Genomic DNA, 14,033 nt, shown 5'->3' on the forward strand with positions numbered 1-14,033 from the left:
GAAACTAAGCGAGGCATCTCCATCACCTTCCTGACCAGGTATAGGTCAGGTGGCACGCCCTTGCACCAGCATCGGACGTGCGTGCCGGAGTCTTTGCGGGCCGTCGCTCGGAGGGACCAGGGCCAGCCGCAGCCCTAAGTTGCTCCCGGCTCTCACTAGTAGGAAAAGCCTCATCAGTGGCGCACGAAAATTCGATTCTGTGGCGCATGGAGGGTGCGCCACAGAAACGTCGCCACAAAAATAAGCTTTCTGTGGCGCACCTGGCCGTGCGCCACAGAATTAAGGTTTCTGTGGCGCACTTGTTGTTAGGTGCGCCACAGAAAAGGGTGCGCCACAGAATTGGTTTTTAGTGCGCCACAGAATTTGCTTGTATTATACACGATTTTGTTCTGCCTGCTATACACATGCAGTTTATAGACAGCAATACAGATACACAGGTTATATACAGCAACATTCAGATATAATATAAATATCATGTACATTGCACAGATATAACATAGACATCATCATCACATTACTTAGAACCCGGTCGAGATACATATATAGTGGCAAGTGTCAAATGTTTTGCATACAACTCTTAATTCATACAAAATTCACAATTTCAAGATACAAAGTAGTCTTCATCCGGTTCCTCCTTTGCTCCGTCATCTCTACCCACCAGGCTCACTTGCATCGGGGTCCTTCATCCAGTTCCTACTATGATGAAAATGGAAGAAAGTGAGACCAACAAGTCCGATGCACAAGAGAAATGGAATAAATGCTTCATACATTGTTGGTCAACACAAATATTAACATTCAGGGACGGTGTAAGTGAGACCAAGTCCGATGCACAAGAGATTGATATTTGTGCTATCTTACCAGACTCACTTACGCCGCCCCCGAGTGTACGGTGACCAAACATTTTAATCATCGGCATTTTGAAAATCTCAAAGCAAATGGAATGACAAAATGGAATAAGTGCCTCATACATTGTTGGTCAACACAAATATTAACATTTAGAGATGGCGTCAGTGAGGCCAAGTCCGATGCACAAGAGATTGATATTTGTGCTATCTTACCAGGCTCACTTACGCCACCCCCAAGTGTACGGTGACCAAACATTTTAATCATCGGCATTTTGAAAATCTCAAAGCAAATGGAATGACAAAATGGAATAAGTGCCTCATACATTGTTGGTCAACACAAATATTAACATTTAGGGATGGGGTAAGCGAGGCCAGGTAGGATGCACAAGAGATTGATATTTGTGCTATCTTACCAGGCTCACTTACGCCACCCCCAAGTGTACGGTGACCAAACATTTTAATCATCGGCATTTTGAAAATCTCAAAGCAAATGGAATGACAAAATGGAATAAGTGCCTCATACATTGTTGGTCAACACAAATACTATGGTCGGAAACCATAGTTGCAGTATACACCGCCGTATACTTTGCGAAGGGCCCCCTTTCCCGGTTGGCGTTCCGTCAACGGGTGCTTGATGACACAACAACGCCGATCTGCATCTCCGGCGCAGAACCACGCCAGTCCCTCAGCATCCCGATCGTGAACGAGTCCTTGATGCAAAGACCGTGCCGGCCTGCCCAGCATTATGCCGGGCCGTGTTGCCGCGCTTCAAACCGTGTGTCCAGCGATCGACACGGCACGAAGCACGACAACAGGGGTCGGCATGTTGGTTGGGTGGCTGCCCCCGTCTTCGATTTACGGACTCGTACCCGTACGGGACGGCGAGAGAAGAAAAGTGGTGCTGCGCCGGAGAGGCATGTCGGCGTTGTTGTCTCGTCAAGGACTCGTTCACGGAACGGCGGCTAGGGAAAGGGGAGCTCGTCTACAAAGTATATTGCGGCGTATAGGTGACCAAACATTCTAATCATCGGCACTAAAATGGAAGAAAGAGCCAAGTGGTATCTCAACTAGATATCATATGCCTCATACTTTGTTGGTCGAAAGAAATATTAACATCCCGGGATGGCGTTAGTGAGGCCAGGTAGGATGCACAAGAGATTGATATTTGTGCCATCACACCAGGCTCACTAGCGACACCCGGAGTGTACCTGATTGACCGAACATTCTAATCATCGGCACTAAAATGGAAGAAAGAGCCAAGTGGTATCAACTAAATGGAATGCCTCATACTTTGTTGGTCGAAACAAATATTAACATCCAGGGATGGAGTAAGTGAGGCCAGGTAGGATGCACAAGATATTGATATTTGTGCCATCACACCAAGCCTCACTTGCTCCACCCGCGAGTGTACGTGTGATCGACCAACCATCTAATCATCGACAAGTAAATCACTTGGGGTAATGTTAAAATGTTTGTCTCCATATTTGGGAGACATTTTTAATATTGGAGTCTAGCTAATGGAAATCAAGAACTAGTCTTGATCTCCAAATGGTGATTAGAGGGAATTTATTCATCTTAAGCAACATTAGGGACAAATGGGATCATGCAAGGGACTTGGGTCATTTGGATCATAAGGCATCAATTAAGGAGGCAACCAGGGACAAAGGGAAACATTTGATGATCCATTATCATAGGCAACAAAGCAGCAACTTTTTCCCCTCTAATCTAGCTAGAGTCCTTAAAAGAAATCCATCATAAGCATGGTCAAATACACATATAAAGCATTTGGAGAGCAAACAAGCGGTAGCCATATCACTCAATCCAATAATATAGTAATTTGGATCATAAGGCATCAATTAAGGAGGCAACCAGGGACAAATTAAGGGAAACATTTGATGATCCAGTAAGTGCATGACACTTTGAGCTACCCAAGAATAAAGGCCAACAGTGGATAAACATCTGCTCAACCATTTCTTGCACTAGAGGAAAAGTAACCAACATTGAAACTTGAATAGTCAAGTGACACTACAAGGTCATTTGGATCATAAGGCATCAATTAAGGAGGCAACCAGGGACAAAGGGAAACATTTGATGATCCATTATCATAGGGACATAAGTCAAGATGCTCAAACACACATAGCATGCATGGAGCAGATGCTCCCAAGGGATTATTCATCACTTGGTCTATAGACCAAGTGATGCCGGCAAAAGAGAGGCCAATCAAGAACCAAGTAAATCCAGTAAGTGATAGATATGCCTAAACAAGCAACAACACATAGCATATCCCAGCTAACCGAGATGAGACAAGTCTTGGTAGCCAAGCTGAATCACCTAGCACCACCTAGCCTTTTAAAACCATCGAAACAGTCCTTTTTCTTCAAAGGATACCAGGTGGCATTCATTTACATGATCCCCTACCGTGGATATCTCTATTTTCATCAAAGCCAACACAAGAAATAGAAATTAATCAATACTCAGTTGAGTTCAAAACAAAGCTAAGACATCACTGGCTGAGCTAAGACATCAAGCTTCCCCACTAATCAGAGCATTATAAGCATACCATAAGCTCACAAGAATCCATCAAGTAAATCATCAGGGGTCCAAAAAACTTGGGGTCCAGAAAACTAATCCCAACAGAGAATTACTTGGGGTCCAGAAAACTAATCCCAGGCCAACCAAGAGCAACTATAAATATGTATGTATACAAGCCCACCAGTAGCATTTCATGCATTTAAATTCCTATGAACCAGTTAACCTCACTGAGCACAACAAGCATTTAAATGAACAGTAGCATCAAATTCCTATGAACCCATCAAGAAAATTGTTAACAGTTAACCTCACTGAGCACAACAAATGAACCAGTAGTAATAAGCCATCAAGATTAACAGTTAACCTCACTGAGCACAACAAATGAACCAGTGTAGCATCAAATGAACCAACCGAGCAGCAATGCATCACTAGCAGCAATGCATCACTAGCAGCAATGCATCCAGAGCCAACAAATGAACCAGTAGCATCAAGATTAACAGCTAAGCATCACTAGCAGCAATGCATCAAGATTAACAGCTAAGCCCACCAGTAGCATCAAGATTAACCAACCGAGCAGCAATGCATCACTAGCAGCAATGCATCCAGAGCCAACAAATGAACCAGTAGCATCAAGATTAACAGCTAAGCATCACTAGCAGCAATGCATCAAGATTAACAGCTAAGCCCACCAGTAGCATCAAGATTAACCAACCGAGCGAGCATTTCGTCGAGCACGTTGTGCTCGCGCGGGGGAGGAAGAGGGAGGGGAGGGAGCTCACCGACGATTTGGAGAGTCGTGGAGGAGCTCACCGACGACGACGGCAGGGGTGGAGGTCGCGGCGGCTCCTCCACCTTGACGCGGCGGCGGCTCCTCCACCTTGACGCCGCGCCGGCCCCTCCTCCTCCACGCCGCAGCGGCTTGTGCTGCTGGTGGCGGGGATGGGTGGAGCGTGGCGGCATCCGGCCCTCGCGGAGGAAGGCGGCGGCGGCGGCGACAGCGACGGCAGCGCTCGCCATGGAAGGCGGCGGCGCGGGGAGAGGGAGAGAGGGGAGAGGAACTGTACGGCGAGGGAGGGGTACGGCCTTGATATAGACACGTTATTTCTGTGGCGCATCCAGACAAGTGCGCCACAGAAAACAGTATTTCTGTGGCGCACCGAGGCCAGTGCGCCACAGAACACGTTATTTCTGTGGCGCACCAGGTGCAGTGCACCGTAGAAAAGGTAAGACCAATGGTTGGGCGTGGCAGGATGTGGGCCCCACCAAGTTTTTGTGGCGCAGCGTTTCGTAGTGCGCCACAAAATTAAGCTATTTCTGTGGCGCACCCAGTATGGTGCGCCACAAAACAATATTCTGTGGCGCATTTTTAGTGGTGCGCCACAAAACTAAGCTTTGCCTATAAGGGTTTTCCTACTAGTGTCTCCTGTGTTGCCCGTCGCTGCTCGCCGGTGGGTTTCTGACCGCAACACCGTGAAGGTACCGCAACGTGTTCTGTAGGGGAAAACCTAGTGCAATGCTCAGAGCGGTATCACGGGCGGTACCAGTAGAGGTAGCGGTACTACCGCTCCTAGTACCGGTAGTACCGCTATGGCTAAAACAGCTTTCCTCTCTTCCTCTCCTACCATGTCACCTCACGACACACACGCAAAACCAGAAACCCTAAGAGCTACGCTTCGGTCTTCTGATCATAATGTGCTCAGCGAGGGTACCGTGCATCTTACAAACCTATCAATGACAAACTTTGTGCACGGTTAGAATTATTCGAGTGTTGTTATCAAACACACAAAACACGGGATATGAATCTTGCTCTTACATCAGTGCTAGCTTAGTAAATTACACATTTGTTGCAACTAAGATTTATCCAGTTGTACATTGGTTGGAACTAAGAATTTTTTGGTTGTATATGGGTTGCAACTTATATTTTCTACTTGCACATTTGGTTGCAACCGATGAGTTTTTTCCAGTCACACCTAAGTTGCAACCGAGATTTTTCAAGTTACATCTAGGTTGTAACTAAGATTTTCGCAGTTGCATGTGGGTTGCAGCTGAATTTTCTAGTTGCACATGGGGTATAACTGAGACTTTTTCAATTGCACATCGGTTAAAACTGAGATGAGTTTCACGTGGGTTGCAACTGAGTTATTTCAGTTATATGTGGTTGCAACTGAGATTTTTTAGTTCACCGTCGGTTGCAACCAAGATTTTTTTGGTTACATGTGGGTTGCAACTTGCAACTCATATTTTGCGAGTTGCAATTAGGATTTTTTCAGTTGCACGTGGGTTGCAAGTGACACTTTTGCAATTGCACTTACGTTGCAACTGAGATTTTTGTAACTGAAGTTACAAGTATTTTTCTAGTGAAATATCTGAGTATGTATTTTTCGCACATATTTTTTGCTTTAAGGTAATAAAAATATCGGCATTTTTTTGTTACTACTGTGGCTGCTTCCGTGCTCTTCTGGTGCTTTATATGTAGGCTAGGCAATGTAATCTTGAGAGCCCGGCTGAGCAACAGAGATTTAACTAAATCTCAGTCGCCTGAGCTTCAGGCTCACCCTCAGTAGGCTGAGCTTCAGGCTCACCCATTAATAGCTCGAAAAGTCGGTTTATCACATTGTTCGTCGGCGGTGCGTGCCATACGGACGCCGTGAACAGAGGACGGTCGTGCCACGCGAGCGTGAGGAAGTCGCCGCGCTCCTGCACGCGGTACCCGGCTCCGCACAACGAACGGAGCAGCCCCGCAGCCCGCCGGATCGCGCTCGGCCCGAGGGGCGTCTGGGCAAGCCCGGCACGCCAGAGCCGGCCGTGCCAGACGTTGAGCGGCTCGTGGCGCTCCACACGGCCGCTGCCCTCGCCGCACACGATGTCGAAGATCTCCCGCTGCAGGTACGCCTCCCCTCCGAGGCCACCGGTGGTGTTAGTGCGGCGGTGAGTGGACATCGCCTCCATGGAGTCGAACAAGGCCCCGTAGTAGAAAAGCGCGTTGGTGAACCGCTCCACCAGCGCCGGATTGTTGTGGTCCGCCTCCTGCTCGAAGATCGTGAACACCCTGGGCTGCATGGAGGTAATCCAGCATAGGACGGTGTGGATGGGCTCCGGGAAGAAGGCGGCCACAGAATTCGGGTCCACGTCGTCCACCAGCAGGCGGTGGAGCTGGCAGATGGAGTTCACGGCCAGCGCCTCGCCGGGGACGAGCTTGAACATCCACGCCTGGATCGGGTCAATGGTGTCGCCCCTGACACCGCAGAAGGAGAAAGGTACGTTCACGGCGCGCGCGAACTCGGTGAGCCGGACGCCCACCTCGTTGAGCTCGTCGCGTGATCCGTCTGCGGCGGGAGGAGGGCCGATGCCGGTGATCCGGAGGGCTGGCGGGCCGCCGGGGCGGAGGGAGAGGCTCTGGATGAGCGCCGGCCACTGCGCACCCTGCATGATGGCGCAGTCCAGGACGTGCACGCGGTCGCAGCCTTCGAACGCCTCGAGGATGGCCTGGTTAGCCGTGAAGTGCGCGAACTTGAGGAAGGGCCCCGCCTCGTAGAACTGGCGGTACAGCTCACCGGTGTGCTCCGCCGACGAGGCGGCGACGGGCGCGGCGCCGGAGTCACTCGGGGACGCCCGTGAGAGACGCTGGCCCAGCGCGGCAGCGAAGTGGCTGGTGACGCGGCCGATCCCGGTGGCCGTCGAGACCGTGGTCCCGAGCGCCAAGCGCGCCTCGGCCAGGTTGCCCGTGGCCGCCGCGTAGTCGCCCGCCTGGATGTCATTGGCGCATGTGACGAGGAGGTGCACCAGCCGGATCGCGGCGTTCTCCTCTTCCTCATGGCCTGTCCTTGCGGCCTCGGCCTCAGCGACGGAGGGCGGGACAGCGGGCAGGACGGAAGCGTCCACGGACAGGTCGACGCAGTACGACGCGGCGGCGCCCTGGACGGACGGGAGCGGCAGCTCGCCGGACAGGGAGGCGGTGGCGGCGGGGTCCATCTCCTGCTGCCAGTCGAAGGCGAAGTCGAACGAGTGCGAGGAACTGGCTAACGCGAGGGGAACGTGAAGGCTGAGGCGCTGAGCTGTGTCAGATCTGTGTGTGCTCGCTGCTCGCAGGGTTTATAGGCTCCGAGGGGAGAGTGACGTGCGAGTGTACACGTGGAGGAATAGGTAGCGTGTCGCGGATGCACCGCCGGAAAACAGTAGGCATATCCTGTGCCGGACCGGGCCTCGTTGTGGGCTTTGCTGAATCCAGCAAGATATGTAAATTTTGTGTTTGTCTAAAAAAAATGTCATTTTGTGTTGGTAAATCTAAGTTGAATTATTCTTAAAATCAACAGATACATAAACTTTAGCACCTACTATTGGAAGTAGAATATAATATATTGGGTTTTAAAAAAGCTTTTTTCCTCGATTTTGAGCAAAATGCGGTAGCCCGATCCAGACCCACCCACCAGGCTGCCAGTACCGAGGTTAACGCCACATTGTAACGGGCGAGCGGCTCAATTTATGACCAAATAAATGTAATATTTGATTTTGATATACTACTACATTTACGATGTGCCAGCTGTTAGTTTATCAAATACTTTGCATACTAATAAATTACCAAAATTAATCGTTGGCACAACGGTCGACTCCGATTTAAAATATTAATAGCTACGTTTGATTTTAATTAATAATATATTAATATTTACAATCCATTCCAAATTCAAAATATTAATTTACATTAAATTTTATGAAAAGAAGTAAATTACTCTCTCTATCAGAATGGTCAATTGTCGAGTTCAGAATATTATATTTGATCATAAAAATAGTGTAATTACCCTTATTAGTCACAAAGATATCTATGTGAGATTGTGATTACCTTCACAATAACACTATATGGGTGTTGAAAACCTTGGTAGAGTATTAGGGCTTTGGAGAGAATTGCACAACACCCTTAGGCCGATGAGTTGTACTATATAAAGGAGAGTTACAATAGGTACAATACAGGGGATATACGATAGGTTATATAGATCTAAACAGACCCATGTCGATATGGGTACAAGCCTATATCTATGTATACTAAGTATGTTATCTTCCTCCCTCAATCTCAGCCGAGCCATGAAGGTTGAAATTACACATACAAGCTAGGGGTAATGCTAGTGGCAATGGTTTGGTAAATATGTCGCCTAACTGATCCTTGGATGATAGGAACTTAATCTGAAGCAACTTTCTAACCAACCCTATCTCGAATAAAATGAAAATCTTGTTGCAGTTATGCCCAAGAAGTAATAATAAAGTGGTTATTATTATACTTTGTGTTTATGATAATAGTTTGCATCTCATGCTATAATTGTATTAACTGGAAACATTAATACATGTGTGTTATATATGTAAACATAAAAGAGTCCCTATTAAGCCTCTTGTTAAACTAGCTTGTTGATTAATAGATGATCATAGTTTCATGATCATGAACATTGGATGTTATTAATAACAAGGTCATATCATTAGATGAATGATGTGATGGACATACACCCATAGTAAGTGTAGCATATGATCAAGTCATTTAGTTCTTTATGCTTCAAGCTTTAATATGCATAGTAACTTAATCCTTTGACCATGAGATCTTGTTAATCACCTACACCAGATGGATGCTTTGATGACACCAAACACTACTGCGTAAATGGGTTGTTATAAAGGTGGCATTAAGTGTTCGGAAAGTATAGGGTTGAGGCACTTGTATCAATAGTGGGATTTGTCCATCCTAATAACGGATAGATATACTTTGGGCCCTCTCTGTGGAATGATATCTTATTAGCTTGCAAGCATGTGACTGGTTCACAAGGGATATCATATCACAGTACGAGTAAAGAGTACTTATCAGTAACGAGGTTGAACTAGGTATGGAGATACCGACGATCAAACTTCGGATAAGTAAAATATCGCGAGACAAAGGGAATTGTTATTTTATGTGAATGGTTCTTTCGATCACGAAGTCATCGTTGAATATGTGGGAGCTATTATCGATCTCTAGGTCCCGCTATTAGTTATTGATCGGAGAGGGGTCACGATCATGTCCGCATAGTTCTCGAACCGTAGGGTGACACACTTAAGGTTTGATGTCGTTTTAAGTAGATATGGAATATGGAATGGAGTTCGAATGTTGTTCGGAGTCTTGGATGCGGTCCAGGACATCACGAGGAGTTCCGGAATGGCCCGGAGAATAAGATTCATATATAGGAAGTCACTTTCCAAGTTTGGTAATGATCCGGTGCATGGAAGGCGCTAGAATGTTCTAGAACCTTCTAGAAGAAATCACCATGAAAGGTGGAGTCCCGGATGGACTCCACCAACCCTAGCCGGCCGACCAAAGGGGAAGGTGGAGTCCATGGTGGAATCCACCACCATGGTCGGCCATAGGGGAAGGAAAGGGAGGAGTCCCACTTCCCCTAGGTTTCACCCATATGGTAAGTTTTGAGTTGGACTCTTATTCGAATCTTTGGGCAAACCCTAAGTTCCACCTATATAATGAGGGGGAGAGGGAGGGGGCCGGCCACCACTTGAGCCGCACCACCCAAGGGCACCCAAGGCCGGCGCCCCAAGTGCCCCCTCTGCCCAAACCCTAGCCACTCCCGTCCTCCCGTTACTCCCGCGGTGCTTAGGCGAAGCCCTGCCGGAGATCTTCACCACCACCGCCACCACGCCGTCGTGCTGGCGGGATTCCGAGGAGGATCTAATACATCCGCTGCCCGTTGGAACGGGGAGACTGACGTCGTCATCAACACCGAACGTGTGACCGAGTGCGGAGGGGCTGCCCGACTGTGGCACCGTCAAGATCTTCTACGCGCTTTTGCAAGCGGCAAGTGATCGACTACATCAACCACGAGATCTAATCTCGTTAACGCTTAGTGATCTTCAAGGGTATGATGATGTTCACCTCGTTGCTACCATCTACTAGATTAGATCTTGCCTTGTTATTCGTTCTTGCGGTAGGAATTTTTTTTTCTATGCTACGAATCCCTACAAATCCACCTCAATAATTTTTGTATGAGGATGGGAAATTTGACTGGAAGAGAGATATGTTGCTCCAGTATTATCACACCATACGATATGTGGAAAACTATGAGAAACTCCAAGTTCAACAACAAGAGCTTTTTCCCAGATAAGTTAAGCAGTAGGATTAGCAAGTGCTTTTTCACCATGTATGCACCACAAAAAGGTGTTTGTTACATGTCTATACCCATGATGCCTTCACCCAGGCCCTAATCGATACCCGTGATGTTCCCTCCTTGGGGTGAAGGACACGATGAAGTGGCATCCATTCCTGTCCACCTTCATCCGCAACAAGATGTGTGACATCATCAAGAGAGGCGGTAGGACATAAAAGGAATTCAAGGAGGTGCAATTGAACAAGGTAGTGAAGAAGGTGTTCGAATACTATGGCTCGAAGGTGCCCTCACTGTTGGGTTCCGTAGCAGAAAACAATTTCTTTCCTACCGACAGAATAACATAGCCAAGATCTATTCTATGCAGATGTAAAGTAACAGAGGGATTCAATATTCATGCCCTTGAAGACCGAAAGTGCTATGTTTCGAATGAACGTTGTTGATGAAGATGTATGGAGACTCCAACCTCAAGGTCGAGTAGACATACAGGCGGTGAAGTGCTCCAACTGGCAGCACCTCTATAGTTCTACACACGAACGGTGTAGACGACGTCCCCCGGGCTCCGGTACAACGAAGCAGCGGAAGAAGACTCGGACCGAAGTTCCAGCATCACGACTGTGTGTGCATTTGGTGGAGATCTCTCATCCCGTATGCACGTTCCAAAACTCGGGAACTACACGTGAGGGGGGAGAGGGAGAGAGGCAAATGAGCCAAGGTATTGATGGGTTCGTTGCATAGAAAACAAAAAATTCTACCGTGAACAAAAACAAAACCAAGATCCAATCTAGGAAATGCCAAGATCTAATCTATGAACATCGGAGCAAGGAGAGAGATGAGAGACTAAACCTCGAAGATCCAAAGCCTTACGAGATCAGATCTCGTGGTTGATGTAGTCGATCGTTCCGGTGCTGCAATCCGGCAGCACTTCCATACTCGGTCGCACGTACGGTGTCGATGAAGTCCTTCCTCTCCCCGTTCCAGCGGACAGCGGAGGTGTGGTCGATCTCCTCGGAATCCCAGCAGCACGACGGCGTGGTGGTGGAGGTGGAGGAGAAATTCCTGCAGAGCTTCACCAAGCCTGCGCAGGAAGAAGGAGGAGGGAGAGAGGGGCGGCTAGGGTTTGGGAAATCATATGCTGCGCCCCAACCCTTCCCTCCCTCTTATATAGGCGTGGGGGTCTGCCTTGGCCCCTCCTCCAAGCCCTAGGGTCGGCCAAAACAAGGGGGAAACTTCCCCCCAAGTTAAGTCCCTATTTTCAAGGGATTTGATCTTATCCACTTGATCCAGCCACATGGGCCTTGGGGGGCTGGTGTGCCTGGCCCATGTGGGCCTATGCGACCCTTCCGGTCCATGTTGGTCGTTCGGGATAGGTGGGCCCCACTATGGCACCGTCCGAAACCTTCTAGAACCTCCGGTACAATACCGAAAAATCCTGATATTTTCCGGTAACCCTAAAAATGACTTGCCATTGATACGTCCAAAACGTATCTACGTTCCCGAACACTTTTGCTATTGTTTTGCCTCTAATTTGTGTATTTTGGATACAACTAACACAGACTAACGCTGTTTTTAGCAGAATTGCCCTGGTGTCTTATTTTTGTGCAGAAAATCAACTTTCAGGAAAATCCCCGGAAATAATTGCAATGGGCCTATTTTACAGAAGACCCACGGAGCCAGAAGACGAGACGGAGGGGGGCCACGAGGCGCGCACACCACGTAGCGGCGCGGTGGGCCCATGGCCGCGCCGCCACATGGGGACGCCGCCTCGGCCAGCCCCAGGAGCTCCCCTCTGGACTACTTAAAGCCCTTGACCTAAAAACGCACGGGGGTTCGACCAATTTGCCAGAAGACATCCAGACCGCCGTCATCGAAAACCCTATTTCGGGATCAGAAACTCCGTTCTGGCACCCTGGCGGGATGGGGAATTGGAGGAGATCATCACCATCATCGCCACCGACGCCTCTCCATCGATCATCCATGCTTCCCCCATCCATGTGTGAGTAAATCCCCGCTGTAGGCTGAAGGGGATGGTAGTGATTGGATGAGATTGTCCATGTAATAGCCATAAGATTGTTAGGGCATGGTGCCTAGTATCCGTTGTTGGTACTTTTATGATATTGTTGCAACTTGTTATGCTTAATGCTTGTCACTTAGGGCCCGAGTGCCATGATTTCAGATCTGAACATGTTATTGATTCATGATGATATTCATTGTTTTATGATCTTACCTGCAAGTTGTATACACATATTGCTGTCCGGAACCCGAGGCCCCAAAGTGACAGAAATTGGGACAACCTGAGGGGAAGGCTGTGATATGAGGATCACATGTGTTCACGGAGTGTTAATGCTTTGCTCCGGTACTCTATTAAAAGGAGTACCTTAATTACCAGTAGTTTCCCTAGAGGCCCGGCTGCCACCGGCTGATAGGACAAAAGATGTTTTGCAAGTTTCTCATTGTGAGCACGTACGACTATATACGGAACACATGCCTATGGTTATTTAGTACTTGGATACTGTTTTATTATTATCTGCAAATGCCTAGTCTTGATTACATGAGTTATCTTATCCATGCAACGCCCGTTCATCCATCCCTATGCCTACAGTATTTTAATCCTGCTGTTTACTATAATCACTACTGCTGTCTTTATTACATTGTTGCTTATATTTCACTACTGCTACTGCTATAAAACGGTTGCTACTGATAAACTATTGCGAGCAAGTCTGTTTCCAGGTGCAGCTGAATTGACATCTCCGCTGTTAAGGCTTACAAATATTCTTTGGCTCCCCTTGTGTCGAATCAATAAATTGGGTTTTACTTCCCTCGAAGACTGTTGCAATCCCCTATACTTGTGGGTCATCAAGACTATTTTCTGGCGCCGTTGCCGGGGAGCATAGCTTTATTTGCAAGTTCACCTGAATTGATATTGTTCGCTGCAAATCCTCCATCATGGGTAAACCTCGCGATGCTAAAGTCGCCATATTACCATCCACTACAAGAAAAGGTACAACTCTGAGTACCTCTGCTGCTCTTGATTCACCATCTGTGATAAGTCAACTTGTTTCACCACCACAAGCTTCACGTGTTGGTACTTCTGCTGAATCTGAAAATTCCTCTGATAATTTTGATGATGCTTCTACTATGCTTGATGATAATGGTTCATTAGGTCCTTTTCTAGATGCTACAATTGCTAGGCCTAGACAAATTGAAAATACTGAAATTCCTAATGAAAATACTGTCACACCTGTGTAAGAACATGTCCATTACCCCATGTGTGGTTTTGGTAATTGATGACAATCCCTATGGACTAACGGTTGCATTGAGAATCAATCTTAGGTCAAGTCCATAGCTATGTGTTGGACTCAAGGTTGTAAGATGGAGAAGACGGAGTACAATGATGAAGATGGTGTCGAAGAGAGACAAAGATGGTGTTGAAGATGAAGAGAGAAGACGGCGTAGAAGATGAAGAGAGAAGACGGCGTTGAAGATGGATGAAGACCGTGGCGTGTATGTTGAAGGAAGATGGTGGCATGGACAATGA

General features: G+C 47.6%; 1 protein-coding gene across 1 annotated transcript; it reads right to left on the minus strand.

The window, feature by feature from the left end:
• Positions 1-5,897: 5,897 nt before the first annotated feature.
• Positions 5,898-7,346, minus strand: LOC127331300 (protein SLENDER RICE1-LIKE 2-like). Its single transcript, XM_051357409.1, has one exon. It carries the CDS (start codon positions 7,344-7,346, stop codon positions 5,898-5,900), a length of 1,449 nt encoding a protein of 482 aa, XP_051213369.1.
• Between the last annotated feature and the right edge of the window lie 6,687 nt (positions 7,347-14,033).

The sequence above is a fragment of the Lolium perenne genome, chromosome 1 (genome assembly GCF_019359855.2).
Source record: "Lolium perenne isolate Kyuss_39 chromosome 1, Kyuss_2.0, whole genome shotgun sequence".
Taxonomy (NCBI): Eukaryota; Viridiplantae; Streptophyta; class Magnoliopsida; order Poales; family Poaceae; genus Lolium; species Lolium perenne.